This window comes from Tursiops truncatus, chromosome 18 (assembly GCF_011762595.2).
Source record: "Tursiops truncatus isolate mTurTru1 chromosome 18, mTurTru1.mat.Y, whole genome shotgun sequence".
NCBI classification, from domain to species: Eukaryota; Metazoa; Chordata; class Mammalia; order Artiodactyla; family Delphinidae; genus Tursiops; species Tursiops truncatus.
Window position 1 is genome coordinate 11,939,492 of NC_047051.1, and position 18,773 is coordinate 11,958,264.

At 38.8% G+C, this 18,773-nt stretch overlaps 1 protein-coding gene across 3 annotated transcripts in view; it reads right to left on the reverse strand.

The window, feature by feature from the left end:
- DCLK1 (doublecortin like kinase 1) overlaps positions 1-18,773 on the reverse strand; it is a 325,943-nt gene that overhangs the window by 294,626 nt on the left and 12,544 nt on the right. For all 3 annotated transcript variants that reach the window (XM_033843538.2, XM_073795058.1, XM_033843537.2), the window contains exon 3: positions 10,261-10,607. In XM_033843538.2, coding sequence (XP_033699429.1) covers positions 10,261-10,607 — 347 coding nt within the window. The remainder of the gene's footprint in view (positions 1-10,260; positions 10,608-18,773) is intronic.

Genomic DNA, 18,773 nt, shown 5'->3' on the forward strand with positions numbered 1-18,773 from the left:
TTAATACTGACACTGAGAAGATGCAAATAAAACTGCTAAAGTCAGCTAAAATTAATGTTTAAGTCCATCTACTGAGTAACAGCATGGGTTTATCATCTTTAGGTCTTTGGATTCCGATGCTCCATTCATACTGTCCAGTATGATCTGTGCTTGATCTGTGCCTGATCTGTGCTTCCCCAACTTTAATATGAATGTGGATCGTGTCAGGATCTCGTTAAAATGCAGGTTCTGATTCAGTAGTAGGTCTAGGGTGAGGCCTGAGCGTCTGCATTTCTACGAGCTCTCCAGTGGCATTACTGCTGCCATCTTCCGCCTCCTCTTGGTAACAAGGTTTTAAAGAACATGGGTGGAATATATACCTGAGCATACAGGACTTTCTACAACTTATTTTGTTGTGTAACTAGTTACCAGTTCCCATAGTATTACTATGAAAAAGCATCGGGGTAAAATGTCTCTCCCTTTCTTTTTCAACATAATGCTTACCTTGAATTGTTTTCTTCCTAGGAGATTTTTTTTAAAGAAAATATTGATTTTATCTTACTACCTGCCAAGGTAAGTTTAGTTTATGGTTTTCCAAGTAGAGAAGAAGAAAGAGTAGAAAGATCTCTCAGAGAGATTCCGCTAGTCCTACATTTATGTGATTCTACTTATCAGAATCTGAGCCACAAGTTAAAATCAAGAAACATCATTTAATAAATACTAAGCATCTAATAAGGGTAGCCAAGAATACAGAAGTCCATATAGTACTGTCTTCTTTCTCCAGGACATTCTGGTCTTACACAAGTTCACAAACAATTATAACACAAGCAGACGTGATTAGGCACAGAAAGAGAATTACCTGGTGTTTCTCCCTCAGGGAGAGACTTGAAAAGCATCATGGTGATTGAGCGCCAACTGACCTAAAAAGCCTAAATTATCTGGTATTTATGAAACAATACTAGACTTAATCAGACAGGTTTTGAAATGCAATAATAATTTTTTTTCCATGAAGATTCCCAGCAGAGCGAATGAAGTCTGAGACACTTTTAACCTCCAATAACCGACTACATTGAATAACATCTCAAGAGTCACTACTCCACATGATGTCTGCCTCTCAGTCTGCTTTTAGAACTCTGTAACTCAGCCAGGAGATGGTCCACTGATGAGTTACTAGAAGAGAAAGCAACGCTGGACAACTTGCCTTCCAAGGATCTTACACTGGGCAATAAAATAACACCATTAGAGAAGGAATGACAATAATTTCAAGACGTCTCCCACATGAATGTACACAGTAGCATGTGAGATTACAAGCAAGAAACCAAATTGGATTCAGAGTAGGATCTGAATTTTTTTTTAAAGAAAAAAGCAAAAAATAGGCCAAAATATTAACAAGAGCCATCTTGTCAATGAGACTGTAGGTCATTTTAATTTATCTTAATATTTTCTCATTTGCTCCAAAATTCTTTACAACAATTATACATTCATCTTACCATGGAAAAAGCCAATTAGAACATAAATCTCCCATCTGTCCTTTTGTTTCTATGGCATGTTGTTTACAACACAGTTCAGGTTTAAAATTGGATTTTAAAATTTCCATTTAATTTCTGAAACTGCCTTCTTTCATTTAATGTAGTTTCAAGGATTTAAACTAATCAGAAAAATGTGCTGCAACATACTGTACTCAGCATCACAAATGCCCTTGAACACTGCAGGTCTGTGTCTGCAACAGTTGGGCCAGATGCTCTTCATGCCACCCTCTTATTGGCCTATCACCAATTTTCAAATCCATAAAATGTATTAATTAGCTCTCCTCTTTATGCACTGGATGGCAGAGGCAATGTCAGGAAGATTTTGAGCAATTCTCCTGACTCAGATGGTGAAAATTCTCTAGCAGAATAGCTATTGTTTCCCCATGGGATAAAAGTTCTTTCAATTGAGGAACTGCTCTAAAATTAGCAGATGAGTTTTTGTTTAATTATCCTAGAGCCTTTAACGAAGCAGGTGTCTGAGCTAGAAAACAAGCGCCATAATGAGCCGCTTACAATCTGCGGTTTCAGGGCAGAGAGCACCACTAGCATTGAGGGCTGCACACAAGCACAGCCCAGGTGACCAACCAGCTCCTAAATGGCCTTGACCTGCGCTTTGCAGAACACTGGAAGCAATGTCTTAGTACCAGAGGTGTAGGTCATGCAAACCGGTCAAAGGTCCAGTCATTTAGTCATTCAATCATTTCTTGAACAAGCATTTACCAGGTCACACCCTAGAGATTCAGAAGCCAGTAGGACACCTTCCCTAGCCTCATCCTATGAGTTCTGACGGGGGAGGCAGGCACATCATCTGTCAATAGGCCAGCATAACCAAGAATTGTGGGGTCATCTACAAAGGACTGAACAGAGCCCCCCAGGAGAGGGGGCTGTCAGTTCCACACGGGGAAGTCAGGAAATGTTTCACAGAGAGGCCACCTTTGAATTAATCTTGAGAAAGAATCAGCTTCTTGCTTTGCAGAGCTGTAGTGATGATTCAATGAGATGGATAGACATGTGGCAACTAGCCCATGGCACTGGGCACAGAGAAGGTGTTCAACCAATCATAGTAATAATAAGGTTAATATTACTATATTAGTGTAGTGGTTTGTGAAAAAGTTACTCGTAAGAAATGACTGGTATAATTAAAGAAGAAAGTGAAGAAAATAATATCTAGGCTACATTCACAACTGATTGACAATAAATGGAATGACAAAAATATAATCATTAGTCGTTTAGCTACAATACAGACAATGGAAACAATGCAAAATGACCAATTCTACATTGACAGCATTCTACAACCACGTGTCCTGTACTTTTAGGAAAGCCTGGAACTTGAAGACAGCAGGGAGAGGGACTAATAGTTATAGACGACCTACCATATATCAAGCCAGGGCCTTTATGTACATATCTTCTCAATTAATCATCCCACCAACACTATGAGGTATGCTTTTTTATTGCCATTTTAAAGAGAAAACTGAGATTCAGAGAGTCTGACATGCCAAAGGCCACACAGCTAATGCGCGATAAAGTCAGGATTTGATCTTATAAGCATCTCATTTCAATTTCCACGCTCTTTTCATTATACCATGGAGCATTTTCATGTGAAAAGACACATTTACAAAGGTAGATATGATTAGTAATTATTAAAGGGTAACTTTAAATAGTGAGTTCCCTCAACACATTTAAAATATGACTTTTTCAAAAACAAAAAACAATTTACCCTTAGCTTTACAGGTATAAGAACTACCAATAGTTAAGTGCCTACCACAGTGCTAAATTTGTCACACAGATTGTTTCATTTAATCCTCATGACAACGTATAAAGCAAGCATTATCAGTCCCATTACACATACGAGAAAACGAAGGAGTATCAGAGAATTAAAATTCCCAGTGGGAGGGCAGATTTCACTGTGACCAGGGGGAGAGGACAGACTTGACCCCAAGTCTATCAGTTTAAAACCATGTGTTTGAAACTCATCTATAAAAACTAGTGTTTCTCTTCTGTACTATATCACTGCATATATCAATCCCTATGCTTGCATTACAACAGATATAAGCAAATTTCCTCATTACAAGTAAATTCAATATACAGGATTTTTAAACTTCATCACTTAAGTGGGGAACTAAGGTTTCCAGGCCTGAATGAGAAACTGGATCAAGCTAGATTTTTCAGACTGAAACCTGAGCTCAGGCCCAGCTGACGTGAAAGTCCAAGTCTGTTCCTCATTCCAACGTGCTCCCTCAGGGCAGAGGAAGCTCACAGGCCAAATCAGGCTCCCAGCCTTTGTAAAAGCAGAAGTCAGCACCAGGAGATGATCCCAAAGCCCCCAACTGGGGAAAGTGCCCCAGCACCCGCCGCCCAGCAGAGGGAGGGTTTCAGCACATCTTCAGTTCAACAGGGGGCCACTGGGGAACTCAGAACTCATTTGACAGCAAATTAGAATTCAATTTCCAGAAAACTGACTTTTGCTGAGACCAATCGAAGCCTTAAAATACACGCCACTGCAGGCACCCATAATTAATTACATTGTCAGAGGCGCTAAGACTGGAAGACGAGGACTTAACTTTTCCCAACTTGGGGGAATGAAAACCTACATAAGGACAGGTGTAGCCGATAAATCCTGAGTATCAACCAAAGCTACATAATGTAAAATAACACACTCCATTCTGGGCACTTTAATTCCCGGAGTGAAGTATCATAACGATTCTTAAGCTCCTTTTTCTCTGAAAACAGCTAAGATTTCCCAGCAATTCTGAGCTCTGGCAAATCGTGAGAATGGCTGAACATGTGCTCTGAGCGTCTGCAGGAAATTTTAATTTGACATTTTAAAGTGAAAGCTAAATTATTTGTATCAACTGTTTTTTACATCAGTTGCAAACAAAACTAAAAAGTGTTACACGCACTTTCACAACATATATACCAAATCATAAGAGTAAAAATCTGTATAACAAGAATAAAGGTTTTAAATATGCTTAAAAAACTTAGAGCTGTCACAGAAGTTTTTATTTAAACACACACACACACACACACACACATCACTGTTACCAACAGCTACAGAAAAATCCTTTTCCAGTCCAACCAAACCCTTTCACATCCTAAATTCCTTCTTTTCCATTCAGAAACCTTTGGTTTTCACATTTTCTATACTCATTAATTGCTACAGCCAAGGTCAGATGTGGTAGTAATATGTACCACTTCTTTAACTTGCATGGAGAACTATTCTAAGCTCTCTAAACTCAAGCGTGAACCAAATTATTTTTACTTCAGATTAGAATTAGGTATTAAAAACCAAAAGGAAAAAAACCAAAGGCCATTTTGTGACTTCTGATTGATAAATTCCTATGCATGGTATCACCATTTCCTGCATTCCAATAAACTCATAAACTACCTACCTAAAGTAAACGGCTGCAATTATTATGACTCACTTATAAGCATCTTTTGAGCTTTATGTTTGTAACAGGTGAGGGGACCAATGATCAAAAGATACTGAGAAGACATACTAACTAATATATTGACAGCAACTAGGATTTCCTTTACAAAGCAGCTGCTTTAGTCAGAATGTTTGTGTCCCCCAAAACCTCATATGTTGAAACCTAACCCCCAAGGTGACCGTATTAGGAGGGAGGGTGCTTTGGGAGGTGATTAGGTCTTGTGGGTGAAGCTCTCATGAATGGGATTAGTGCCCTTATAAAAGAGACCCCACAAACCTCCCTAGCCCCTTCTGCCATGTGAGAACACTGCAAAACCAGAAAGTGGGCTCTCACCAGACCAAACATGCTGGCATCTTGATACTGGACTTCCAGCCTGCAGGACTGGAAGAAATAAATTTATTTTGCATATAAGCCACCCAGTCTGTGGTATTTTGTTATTACAGCCCTAATGGACTAAGAGAGCAGCTATGATGCCTGTTCTCAGTTTACCATCTAAATCAGTTTATGAGTACCTTTACTGTAGCTGAGTTAGTCCCAGTGTTTTTCCATATTACAAAGACAATAAGTTGTTTGCTCAAGCTAGCTTGCAGCAGTGGTGGATTTTACAAAGTGCATGACCTATGTGAAACGTCTGTAAGATAAATACAATACCCCTGAGTGAGTTTTTCCTCTGATACTAAAGTATATTGTTATTTTATACAGATCTTCAACGTCAAAGACTAGATAAGATGGGATGTGAATACATCTTCTACTTAAAGAGCAATCTGGTTTCTCATGACTTACACTTCAGTTGGGAAATGGGGGATCGTTGCGAAGTGCCTTATCTATGATCTGCACAGTATAAATTGCCTGCTTAGGCACTAAGTGTTCTAAGACTTGCTGCTGTTTATGTTTCTAAGCAAGGATCCAGTAATCACAGATGCTGAAGACTAAGCAGTTCAAGACAGCCTGATTAGCTGTTCCAAAAAAGGTATTAGGAGATACGCAAGTATATCTTTTCAGCAAATCTTGTACGTTTTGGGCTTATTTTAATCATTTAAAAATGAGTCACACTCCAAATGACCTCTGGGATTAGCTTCCTAGCAGGGTGAGTGAATAACCCACAGAAAAATTCCAACACCCAGAGCCTGGACTGGGACAAGAGGAAAAGACTCTCACACCCTGCAGAGCCACCCCTGAACATGGAGAAAGGGGATATGATTTTAACCTTCAACTAGAAAATGCCCTCTGTCCGTCTTTGGGGGCCCTTAATCAGTGCCCAGATAAATAATGCATCACTGAAAATAAGACGCGGCAAGAGCCTTGACCTCCTAAGCATGCCGGCAAAAGTGCCTGATCACCTGGTGAGCAGAGGCCCCCGACAGGGGTGAGGAGGGGGCAGCAAGGTTGCAGGAACCTTTAACCAAAGCTTCAATGCCACTGGATAAAGAATGGAGTTGAAATAATCAGAAAAGGTTCACTCACAAACAGCCTACTCATGAACCACAACGGCCATCCAGGGAAACTGCATGTTCCTGCAAAATGTCTTCTATATGGTGCAGCACTTCCAATATGTTGATTTCCTCATCTCCGTCAAAACACCTCAAAAAAGCGCTGTATGATGACCTCATAGGCTAGAGCTTAAAGCAAAGCCAAGAGGCCGATGAGCAAGGAGGACAAGTGACAAGGGCATGTGGTCCACGTCCTCCAGCCCCCATCTCTGGGTACCATATGTAACAGCCGGCACAGGCTTGCACTGTTCCACCATCAGAAATCCCAGAGTCACCAGTTTCCTTCCCATGGATACATATGCAGGCAGCCCAAAGGCAATCTGAAAAGCCATTCCTGCTTGTATAGCTTCCTCTCTACCCATTCATCCAAAGCACTCAAACTGTTAATTATTTAAACAATTCTATTTCCTCAATACAAGAAATTACCTTTAAAAGCTTTATTAGCCTTTGGATTTTAATACAAGGGCTCAGTTATACTATTAAAAGAAAAAAGAGAGGCAGGCAAGTGATCTTAAGGGTGATGTCCTGTGGACAGCCTGTGGACCCTGATGCCACAATGGGCCGGGTAAGATGGTGGCAGCATAGGGTGCCACCCTCCTGTGGCAGAGCGTCACGTAACAGGAGGGCTTGGAGGGAAGTGATTTTTTCTCAGAGGCTTAGCAAGCCTTGGTCACAGCCCAAGCTGTCAAAGAATCCCTCTCACAAATGGCTTATGGGGGCAGATTTCTCTTTTGAACAGAAATGATTCTAAAGACTCCCGGGGTCCATGAGGAAGGAATCAAGCAGAAAGTCTTTATATTCTTTCTACTTAACCATCCAGTTCCTCTGCAGCTTTTTCCCACTCCTGCTATGAAGAGAATATGCCACAATTGAGGCAATGCCACGAAGGCGACCTGAATCAGCTCCACGAGAAAACAGCTGGATACAATAGTCAGCGGGATGACTGCAGGGGAAAAACTCATGGCAGAAAACCTTCAGATGATATTCCTTGTACCAATTACTGACTCGAAAATTCTTTTTCCGTACATTTGCATCTCTGGTGTTCTACTATAATCTGCTGTGTACAGTGGTCATGACCACAAGCTCTGGAGAGAGACTGGTTCAAATTCCAACTCTGCCGTTTATATCTGTGTGGCCTTGGACATGTTTTTTTATTAACAAGTTCTGTGTCTTAATATCCTCATCTGTTAAGTGGGGATAATAACTGAGCTGTTAGGATTAAACAAGCTACGACATGCAAAACATTCAGAATAATGCTCAATAAAGCTACGGTCGTTATTACTATAGTTCCAAATTGCTTTCACTTATTTATCAGAATTGCTCCCACAAGCACCCTGTGAAATAGTGGTGATCATTTCATCCATGTTTTTCTTATGAGTATAGTGAGACTCCATTAAGTGATTTGCTAAAGATGTAAAAAACCTGTGGCTGAGCCAAGATCTGAATCCTGGTCTTCTGACATTAAACCTTGGACCTTTTCCATTACTTTGCATTATTTACATGTAAACCACAGCAAAAATGAAACCAAGCAGGACCCTGCAAGGCCTTTTGGGGACAGACCCCTGTGTCCCCTGACTCTTGTTTTTAGAAAAGTTTTAGCCTCCTAGGCCTTCTGCAAGTTCCAAAGGGAATTTAATCAGAGAAATGAGAAAACACAGAAACAAAGGAAGACAATCAAGCAAGACAAAATAACAATAATTTAGCCATAAAACAATGTCACAGACCTTTAGTCCCTCCTCAAGGGCTATAGATAATGACCTGAGCCATATCCTTGAGTTGTTTTGCAGATACTAAAACCCCCATCAGGTTGAAGAAGTTAACTGCATGCTGACCACCAGCACATAGACCCCAGACCAGTTGGAACCAGAAGGTTGATGATGTTAGTTCCCAAAATACCACCCTGTTACCTCACCACCAACCAATTAGAGGGATGTACATGAGCTGATCATGCACCCTGAGACCTTGTCCCTCACCTTGCCTTTAAAAACACTTCCCTAAAAGCCACAGGTCTTTCGAGCATGAGCTGCCGGTTCTCCTTGCTTGGCCCTGCAATAAGTGCTACACCTTCCTTCACCACAACCTAATGTCAGTAGATTGGCTTTGCTTCACATCAGGTGATTGGACCTAAATTTGGTTCATAAACAAAAACAGCCATTATAAAATAGGGACACTAGATAAATTCCTAAAAGGACAAAAACCACTGACAACATCATAATATCTATTCTAGGAATTCATTCTTGGAATAAACAAATGATCAGTTGATGGCAATTTAGCTTACATAATTAAAGCCAATTTTTTAATTCAGTGTGTAGCAATTTGGAACCCCAAAATTCGGAAGCAAGGTGGGAGTAGGAACATTTATCAATGCATATTCTTTGTTGTAAATTTTACTTTTTATGAAAACACGTAAAATCCCATCTTGAGAAAAATCACAAAAATGTAGAACTACAAGATGGTTGAGTAGTTCATTACAAAGGGAACCACTGAAGGGCTTAAGTGTTTAAATGTGAACCTTGCCATCTTATTGCTGCTGTAATTCACAAGGCAGCTATGGACTTTTTCATCACTGATATATTGGTGACATTCAGGCTACACCCTCTTAGATCTAGAAGACTGGAAATTTCCTAAGAATCCTTATCCACGTGACACTTAAGGGAAGTTTTATGAGACAAGCAGAAGGCAGGTGAATATAAATGAACTGGCAGATCTTCCGTTTTCTCCTAATGAATTTTATAATTTAGAGCATTTGAATGGATTCCCAGGGGAGGAATTCATCCCTATTTTTTTCATTACTAACACTCTCTAGTATTTGCATCTATTTCTAATTCATAAAGTTTGCATGTGTTAGCCTTCAAGAACCTGGATGAGTCTTCTACTTAATAAGATCAATCTTTTATGAATCTAGTTTTGATCTTTAATATGTACTCTATACACAAATCATTCAAATTATCCCTCAAAATAATTTCTAAAAAGCAAGTGGACAGATCCATGTTAAAAACAAAATTTCAAACAAATACAGTGTACTAAAAACTATAATCTGAAACCAAAAGACACTGGTAAACTCTGAATGACCAGCAAATTCCTCTGTCCATATATCAGTGTTCTTTTATTCAGCTCACCATCAGGGTTCTGTCAAATCTTTGCAAAAGTCCACACAAGACTTCCTTTAAGTTCATCTGAGCAATGCACATTAAGATGTCCACTCACCCAAACTGACTGATGTACATTCCACAGTAAAGGAAAACCTTTTCATTGTAATTCTGAAATTATGTTTTTGATACAAGATGTATAATATTCTAGAAATATGCCTCTTAAAAGCCACCCAGATGGAAATATTACATTCCTTAGATATGTACATAAAAATCTATAAAATGTAAATAAATCTCACTAGTGAGCATTACTGAGACATAAAACTATGAAATATTATTTAGGTCAAAGAAAGGACTCAGATTTTTCTCTACTGGTCAGAGTCTACCTCTATAGCTCGGTCCTGCTCAAGGTGATAAGACATTACTATATAAACAAATTGAAAACAGATGGCTGAAAAAGGCACCATTATGTTAAGCAATGAATGACTGGAAAAGTAGAAATCTCTGAGTAATCATTTAAGCTTCATAGGTCTATATTTGTACTTGATTTCAGTGGTTAATCCTGTGCTAACTCTATCCTTGAACTGGTTTGGGGGCAAAAGCTATGTATGCATTGACTAAACGACCCAAGTCCCTCAACAACAGTAAAATGTATGTTTCAGGTCTCCACCATATGCTGCACAAATCCCCCAACTCCCTGGTTCTTGCCCGTAAAGTCAAGGTCACAGCATGATATCTCCCTTACCTGCTTCCCATCCAGGGTGTAGAGGCGTTTCACCACTCCCGAGTCCAGCTTGATGGCATCGGTGATGTCAGTGAGAACCTGTTCAAAAGAGTGAGCCGTCTTCTTGTTCAGCAGAATCCTGACAGCTTTCCGCGGCTTCACTCCACTTCTGATGATGGTGACCAGCTTGGGCCGAATGAAATCCTTATTCTCCCGCACCTCCGAAGGGCTCCCTTTGGCGGTGGCCAGCGAGGACACTGCCCGCGAAGCAGAGGTGGTCTTGACATTCACGGACCAGTTGGGGTTCACGTTCTTGGTGTACTCCAGCTTCTTGAAGGGCTCTATTGAGCCACACACATAACTCTCTCCTAAGGAGGAGAGAAGCATATTTAAATTTACACTCAGGTAAATTCAATTCCTTTTTCCTACTCTCTGAATTTTCCTTTTCTACTTAGAAGCAAGCACTACTTGTGACTTTTTAAACAATGGCGGTATGATTAATAATTAATGAAAGAGAATTTTGCCTTCTTTTTTTAAAAATTTCTATTGGAGTACAGTTGATTTCCAGATTTTTGACTTCTAATCTGGCTCTGTCAGCAACAGATTGGTATTCTGGGGGAAGAAAAAAATCATCATTCTTCCCTTTCATCATCTTCAGTTTGGTGATAGAAATCCCGATATTGAATATAGCCCTCAAAGAGATATGAAATTGAATTCAAAATAGAAACTATTTGGGGGGATTCAGTTATATTTATATTTGCAGAAAACTTCAAAATTGGAGGCACCTACATTTGCCACCTGAGATAAAATAAAAACTGAAAATGGATCAGAAAACAGCTTCTAAAAATAGCTGTGTATTTTTTTTTCACGGGAGTGTTTGCTTAACCCTTTGTAAAGTCAAGTAAAATTCCAAAAATAAGCAGAATAACTCCTTTCCTTTTCTTCCATCTTCACAGGGCCAAGCACAGTGATCCACACACACGTCACACTTGTTTATAGACAAAAACTTTTGAGAGTCGTCAACTTACAAACTTCATAAACTGACTTTAAAATAAATATAACTATATAAGATGAAAAAGAGCTGAGGATCTAATGTACAGCATGGTGATTACAGTTGATAACACTGTATATTTGATATATAGTTCAACATAGTATAATTGAAATTCGCTAGGAGAACAGAACTTGAATGTTCTCACTAAAGAAAAAAAGGAAAAAAAAGAAAAATATTTGAGTTGACGAATGTGTCAGCTAGATAAGAGGAATCCTTCATATATATATGTAAAATTGTCATGAGGTACACTTTATATATCTTACAATTTTATTTGTCAATTATAATCCAGTAAAGCTGAAAAAAAGAAAATATACAAAATTAAATTTTTTATTAAAAATGACTCCTTAACAGAGAATCATTTAATGAAGATACTCAAACTATATTTTTTTTTTTGCAGGGTCTTCTACTGCCTTGTTCTCTGATATATGCCCAGCACACAGGACAGACCAGTGCCTGGCATCTCGGGGTACCCAATGTTTGTCGAATGAATAAAAGAATTACAGATACTCAGACTATTAAATAGATATGTATCACATAAAAAAGAAGGTAACACATGTACCATTAGTCATTATAAAATGATTAATCCTGCATACACATTTCATAAACTTAAGTCAAAGCATTTTGAAATTAAAGATCTCATAATGGCTTTTTTTCTGTGTTAGTAAGTCTTTATAACTGGGAATAGGTAAAAATGCTAAAAAGCCTTCATAATTGCAGGTAAAGTAACCTAGGACTAATCCTACACAGCCCATTTACTTTTATCTAAATCCTTGTCCTATTTTTAAATTAATAGTGCAAATATCCAAGGCCATGGAATAGGTATTCACATAAAAATAACTGAACCAGGGTTTCAAAAATAGAAAAGCACAATTATATATGTTATCAAATATTTACTTTGCCAATGTTTTTAAAACATATTCCAATGTGTGTTTATGCATTATGTCTCACTAGAAGTGGTACAAATAGTAAGACTAGGGGATGTTTACCAGTTTAGGAAACCCCCTTTCTAGTCACTTAGCAGTTACTACTGGTCCCAACTATGCTTTTCTCAAGATCTATGTGGATATCAACAACACATCCATGGGGGCTGCAACAAGAGCGGTGTTTCTGAAGGCTTGGTGGAGAGACAGTGTGAATGTCATGGTGGGAAGAGAACTTGAACTCTGGGCTCAAGACCTGGCCTCTCAGCGTGTGACCTGGGCACATCCCCTACTCTTCTCAGTGGTAGTTTATTCACCTGTCAGATGAAGGCTATGCCAGGGGCCACTTTCATCTCACCAGTTTTTTGTGACCATCAAATTAGATAGAAAAGGTCAAAGTGATCTCAAATGCAAAACTGCTACACAAGTGAAAATCACCAGAGGATGCACTGCACTAATTGTCCACTAAACAGGTATTAACACTGTAAAGTGTTCATTGTTTCTGTGGTTACCAGTAGACCACAGATCCACTCAACTTGGGATACATCACAATGTGAGGATGCCCCAAGCTTCCCCCCACAAGACACACAGGCCTTAGCTAACAACACCAGACTTTGTCAGAATTCTGTGCTCATTGGATATATGTCATTGTCTGATTATTTGGAAGTTTATATACTAAGCTAATAACTTAAAACAAAAACATGGAGTGGTTTACACTTCAAAAAGGAAAATTTTTAACTTTAGGAATAAAAAATAATTTTAAAAGGGAGTAATTTTCAAGTATTCACATAACAGTATGGAATGGGTTTGTTGAAAGACAAAATAAACTTTTTTTTTTTTTTTTTTTTTTTACATCTTCTTAGACAAAGCACACTGAAAATTTCTGAAAGCATGACAACTTTGAGAAGATAATGCGGGCTTGGTTCAAGCAACAGCAGTGAGAGGAAACTTGTATTTTATCAGTGCTATCACTTTGAAACTTCTCTGCCTCCTTTATCGAATTCAGAGACTGGAATAAAATCTTGGCGAAGGGTGTGAGACTCCCAACAAAGATGATATTGTGTTAAGAGGAAAGTGACACTAAAGTGAGAGAAAGGAGTGGTCACCAAATCCAAGATCACACACCATCCAGTGCTGTCATTTAGAATCTATTACACTATTCAGGAATTCAGGAAAAGCCAAGATGGCTTTCCATATGTTAATAAGCTTCTATTAAACTGTAAAAATATATTTGCATTAAATCTACTTGACCCTCATTTTGACTACTTTTATTTTAATCATAATTCCAAACTTCTTCCCATCACAAGAGACGTAGCCTCTGTCATAACGCAGTTAAAGTTGATTGCGTTTTCTGATCTTGTAAAAATTAGCTTTTTAATTAATGTGTTAATAGCATTGATAATTGTAAATTAACAAATGTAATTGTTCTGAATGGGAAAAATACATAGCCTTGATTTGGTCAAATGGCTCTGGATAGCCAGGGTTTAATCTCTTCCTTAACTGGGCAGACAGTTAAGAGATAGGTTATATTCTTGACTAGAGAATCATCGATAGGTTTTGTTCAAGACCTGACATGAGGTATGTGTGTTAAATTTCAGGCCATTCAAAAATAGCAAGATATTGGGGTGTATGCATCTTTTCGAATTATGGTTTTCCCCGAATATATGCCCAGGAGCGGGATGCATGCACCCCAATGTGCATTGCAGCACTATTTAGAATAGCCAAGACATGGAAGCAACCTAAATGTCCAACAACAGAGGAATGGATAAAGAAGATGTGGTATATTTATGTAATGGAATATTACTCAGCCATAAAAAAGAATGATAATGTCATCTGTAGCAACATGGATGGGCCTAGAGATTATCATAGCAAGTAAGCCAGACAAATACAAATATGATATCACTTATGTGTGGAATCTAAAAAAAATGATACAAATGAACTTATATACAAAACAGAAATAAACCCACAGACATAAAAAACAAGCCTATGGTTACCAAAGGGGAAAAGGGTTGGGAGGGATAAATTAGGACCTTGAGATTAACATATAAACACTGCTATACATAAAAGAGGTAACCAACAAGGACCTACTGTATAGCACAGAGAACTATACTCAATATTCTGTAATAGCCTATAAGGGAAAAGAATCTGAAAAAGAATAGATATATATGTATGTATAACTGAATCACTTTGCTGTACACCTGAAACTAACAGAAAATTGCAAATCAACTATATTTCAATTAAAAAAAATAAATTGATTAAATTAAATAGCAAGGTAAAGTAAAACTTCTCATTAGTACCATAACATGCTTCCTCTACACACTAAGCCATCCCAGAGTTTCGCGGTATAATTTCTACTACCACAGTGAAATAAAAGTTAATTTATCTAAATCAAAGTATATTTGAGCAAAATAGCCCAAAATGTGCTTTGAAACTTTTGGATTATTTACTATAGGTGAAATTAGACAAGGATGGCAAGATGGCAAAGATCATAGATGGTTTAAAGGAAATGGCATCAAAATCTAGGAGGTGGAGCTGGAAATCACTAAACATAATGACTTGCTCATTGGTTATCACACTGTCACAATTTTGTTCTAGTTTATTAGAGCCAAAAATTTTTATGTTAAGACTGACCCTTAATTTGAAATGTAATACTCTAGGTACCTAAGACGCCCAACAAACAGCAGGAACTGCAGAAGCAGCATCTTTCTGAATTGCTGTGGCATTTAAAAAAGCCAAAAAACTAATACTTGCTGTGAAGCAAAGAAAGAAAGAAAACAACAGTTAAAACAAAAACAAACAAAAAGAAAGAAGGTAAGAAAATGAAGCATGAAATTGTGTCTGGATCCAATCAATACCTCCCAAAATATCAGAATATAGTAACTTTTCCCTGAAAGGCTTAAATATTTGGGGGACTTTTGAAAATAGAATAATTTCGGTGTAAGCATATTGGATTATTTTAGAGGTACCAAAGAGTCCTTGTTTTTTTTCCAAAAAATCACATATGCATTTTTAAATTATTAGATTTTCTGTTATTCTTTAAAGTATGGAAATAAATTTTCTCTAACAAAGTTTATTAGTAAAAAATCTGCAAAGTTAATGTTACTTGGCCATGGGCTCCCATTAAGAAATTAGAAAAAAAAAAAGAAATTAGAGAATTTGCATGTAAAAGAAATTCTCTTAGTCACTCTGGACAACTTCCAGTAATATGGTACCAGCTCCCTGGGTAACCAGGCCTGTGCAGTCAGCTAGGAAGGTACTCCTCCACAAGATCTCATATTAGGAGATACTAGAAGTCTGCCCTGTTTTTCCTCATTGCTAGAGGTTTTTCATTGGCTAAGGGTTGAGACATGTAAATTCCAGCTGTGACATCACTTGACCTCGGTCTGAAAATGACCTAATCTCCATTCTTCACATTATTAAAGCTGCTTGCCCACCACCTATAGGATTCCTTTAAGTTCCAAATGTGGCATATTCAAAAGTGTCTTAAATGAGGGCTTTGTGTAATATATCTCATTTTTCCAGAGTAAAGATTTTCTTATTGAAAACTCTGGAAATTAAAATTCACTACTGTGAGTTACAGTAAAAGCTGGGAAAGATTCAAATATATATTTAAATCTCTGAACTGAGTTAAATTACACGAAAGATATTATTTATGGAATAAAATGTCATAAACTGCCTTCTGGATACTATATTTTATGAGCCTATCTCAGTATACACAGCAACACTTCATAATCTACCTGGAAGGTGCTGGTTTAAGAAGACGATTTTGATAGTGCTATCAAAGGCAAGAAAAAGGATTCCCAAAGGCACTTATGGATATCATTCTTCCATGGAAGTCTTTCATTATATAATAGTACATAAAAATAAGCTTACTGAAAATAAAATGTGAATGTGTATTTTAGGTCTATGGAAAATGTCAACTTCTCAAATTTAAAGCAAGAGAAAAATAACATAAAGAAAAAACTGAAGGATCCAATTTTTTTTTAATTCAAGACTGATATAACTGAAAACTAGAGAAACTAAAATAAGAAGGGGAAAACAGACAGACGACCTATAATACAACAGTGGTTTAATATAATGTACAAAGCCTATTATAATTTACAAAAATACAAGGGACTAAAATATGTGACAAAGGATAAAAACAAAATAAAATAGAAATAGAAAATGCCACTAGGGATACTATAAATTGCTATCAACCCTTTTAGAAAGCAACACGGCAAACTGTATTTAGAGCCACGAAAATATTTATTCTCATTGCTAAAAATGTTTCCTAAGTAAATAACAGAGCAACAAATAACAACATTGCAACAAGTACAAACATACTTAGCCATGAAATCCAAAAATTTTAAGCAACCTCCTAAATTCTCAGTAACGGGTATAACACCTGAAAAGAATCCGAATCCGAATCCTAATCCTTTGACCTTCTCTTCAAAGAATTTAGAAAGCAAGATGTGTTTATGAAAAGATTCCACCACAAGATAAGTGATAATTGGTAAATAAGTGGTCCCAGCAATCCTAATTCAGAGGAGAAAAAAAAGTCATTTCCCACTTCCCACTACGTGATCAAGGAAGAAAAAATGGAATTCGTGCTGGCCCTGGAAGTGAGGGTCAGATTTTCATTAGCAGAAAAGAGGACAGCATTTCAGATAAAAATAAAACACTAATATGCTCTAGTGAACAGTGCAGTAAAGGGATAGTCTGATTGATATTAATATGTCTTTCTCAAAAAACAAAAACAGTGCCAGGGACAAACAAGTTAAGAGTAAGACTGCAGTAGGCAACAAGGTCAAAGTGTTTATGCATGATCAGCCCCAGGTTTTAGGAAGACCACACTGGCTGTAGTGTGAAGGCAGGGCTGAAGGCAGGACATGGGGAGACAGAGGTCAGGAAGCTACTTAGAAAGCTATTCTAATAGACCAGGAGAGGAGCTGAAGAACAAAAGTTCACACCTCCGCATTAGGAACAGAGAGGAACGGCTGCTCTGAGGAGTACTTAACAGAATCAACCGACTGGATTGAAGAATTGGCAATTGATTGGATGCAGCGCTCATGGCAATAGAGTCGACGACAACACTGAAATGATGGCATTGAAACCTGTTTGGGCCAACTTCCCATATACCACAAGAGAACAAATGAGAAGGGAAACATGTTTGGATTAGATGGTAAGGAAGAAAATGAATTTGGTTGTGCACATAATGAATTTGAAGTTCCTAGGAGCCAACCAGTTGGAGATTTTCCAGCAAGCAGTTAGAAAATATGGGTCTGGGGTATGGGATGGAGATGCATGGGCTAGCTGCAGCTATGCGAACTGAAGAAAATGCTCAGAGAGACCCCACCCAGCTGGACAGGATGAAATCCAGGCAACAGCAGTACTGAGAGTGCCCAGAGATGGAGGTGCCACTGAAGGGAACTGAGAGAAATCAGGTGCCTGGAGCCATGGAAACCAAGGGGTGGTGAGTACATGGCTGGGAAAGACCCAGACATCACCATCCGAGGCTCCAGGAACAGCAGCAAAGATAAGGTTTCCTAAGAAATCACTGGCCTGGCCATTAGGAGGCCACATGTGGCCTCGTAACAGCCACTTCAGTTGGATAATGATGTCAGACTGCTTTCGTTCGTTCGTTTATCCGTTCATTCTCTCTTTCCTCTTTCTTCCAGTGATATTTATTGAGTCCTTGCTACTACCGTGATAGACAGTGAGGACATCGATGGCTCCTGACTTCCAGAGACACTGATAGAAAATAAGCAAGTATATTACAGTGTAATGATGCTAATCAAGGGGCTGATGTATGATTGGAAGTTGAGGAAGTAGAGACAGCAAATGCAGATATTTCTCAGGTAGAAGAGCCAGGGGTTGAGAGGTAAGCAAGACAAAGGCGAGAACTGTTTAGATTGTGGGAGACTTGTTCCGTAGGCTGAAGGGATGAGACTGGAGATGCTATTGGTAGAACAGGTTAACTTAAGGTTTGCCATCAGTAGATCTTGTTGTAACCCATGCCATGCTACCTGTAATCCTCACCGCGATACTGTGAGCGAAGAACTAACAGACCTCTCCTCCCAGAGCACACTGACCCACGAGGAGCTAGGGAGCCTGCTCAGCGCCACCCAGCCAGGAGAGGTGGAAGCAGCATTCAGCTGCAGCTGGTCGGTCTGCGGAGCCAGGACTGCAGCATGAGGCCACCGTGCACCCTCAGGAGAACACCCATCTTACCCTCCTCCCAGAGACAAGGAGGCCCAGAGGTGGGGAAACACAAGGAAAGAGAGCAGCTGAGCCCAGTATCAATGGGTAACGGGAGACAAGCCAGAACAGAAGGAAGGGGCAGGAGCAGGACCACTGAGAGAAACACGATAAAGATGGAGGGCTGTATCCTCTATGTTCGCGGGAGAGCTGTGGTGAAGCACAAGTGCGGTATGCGATGCTTTGTCAGTGGCCTGGTCCCTGTGCAGGAAAACTGGTTTGAAGCCCACTGTACAGGACAGGTGCCCTAAAGGACCTCATCTAAGAGAGGCTGTAACGGGAATGGAAAGCAGGGGCAAATACAGGTTCTATAAAAAGAAAAGAGA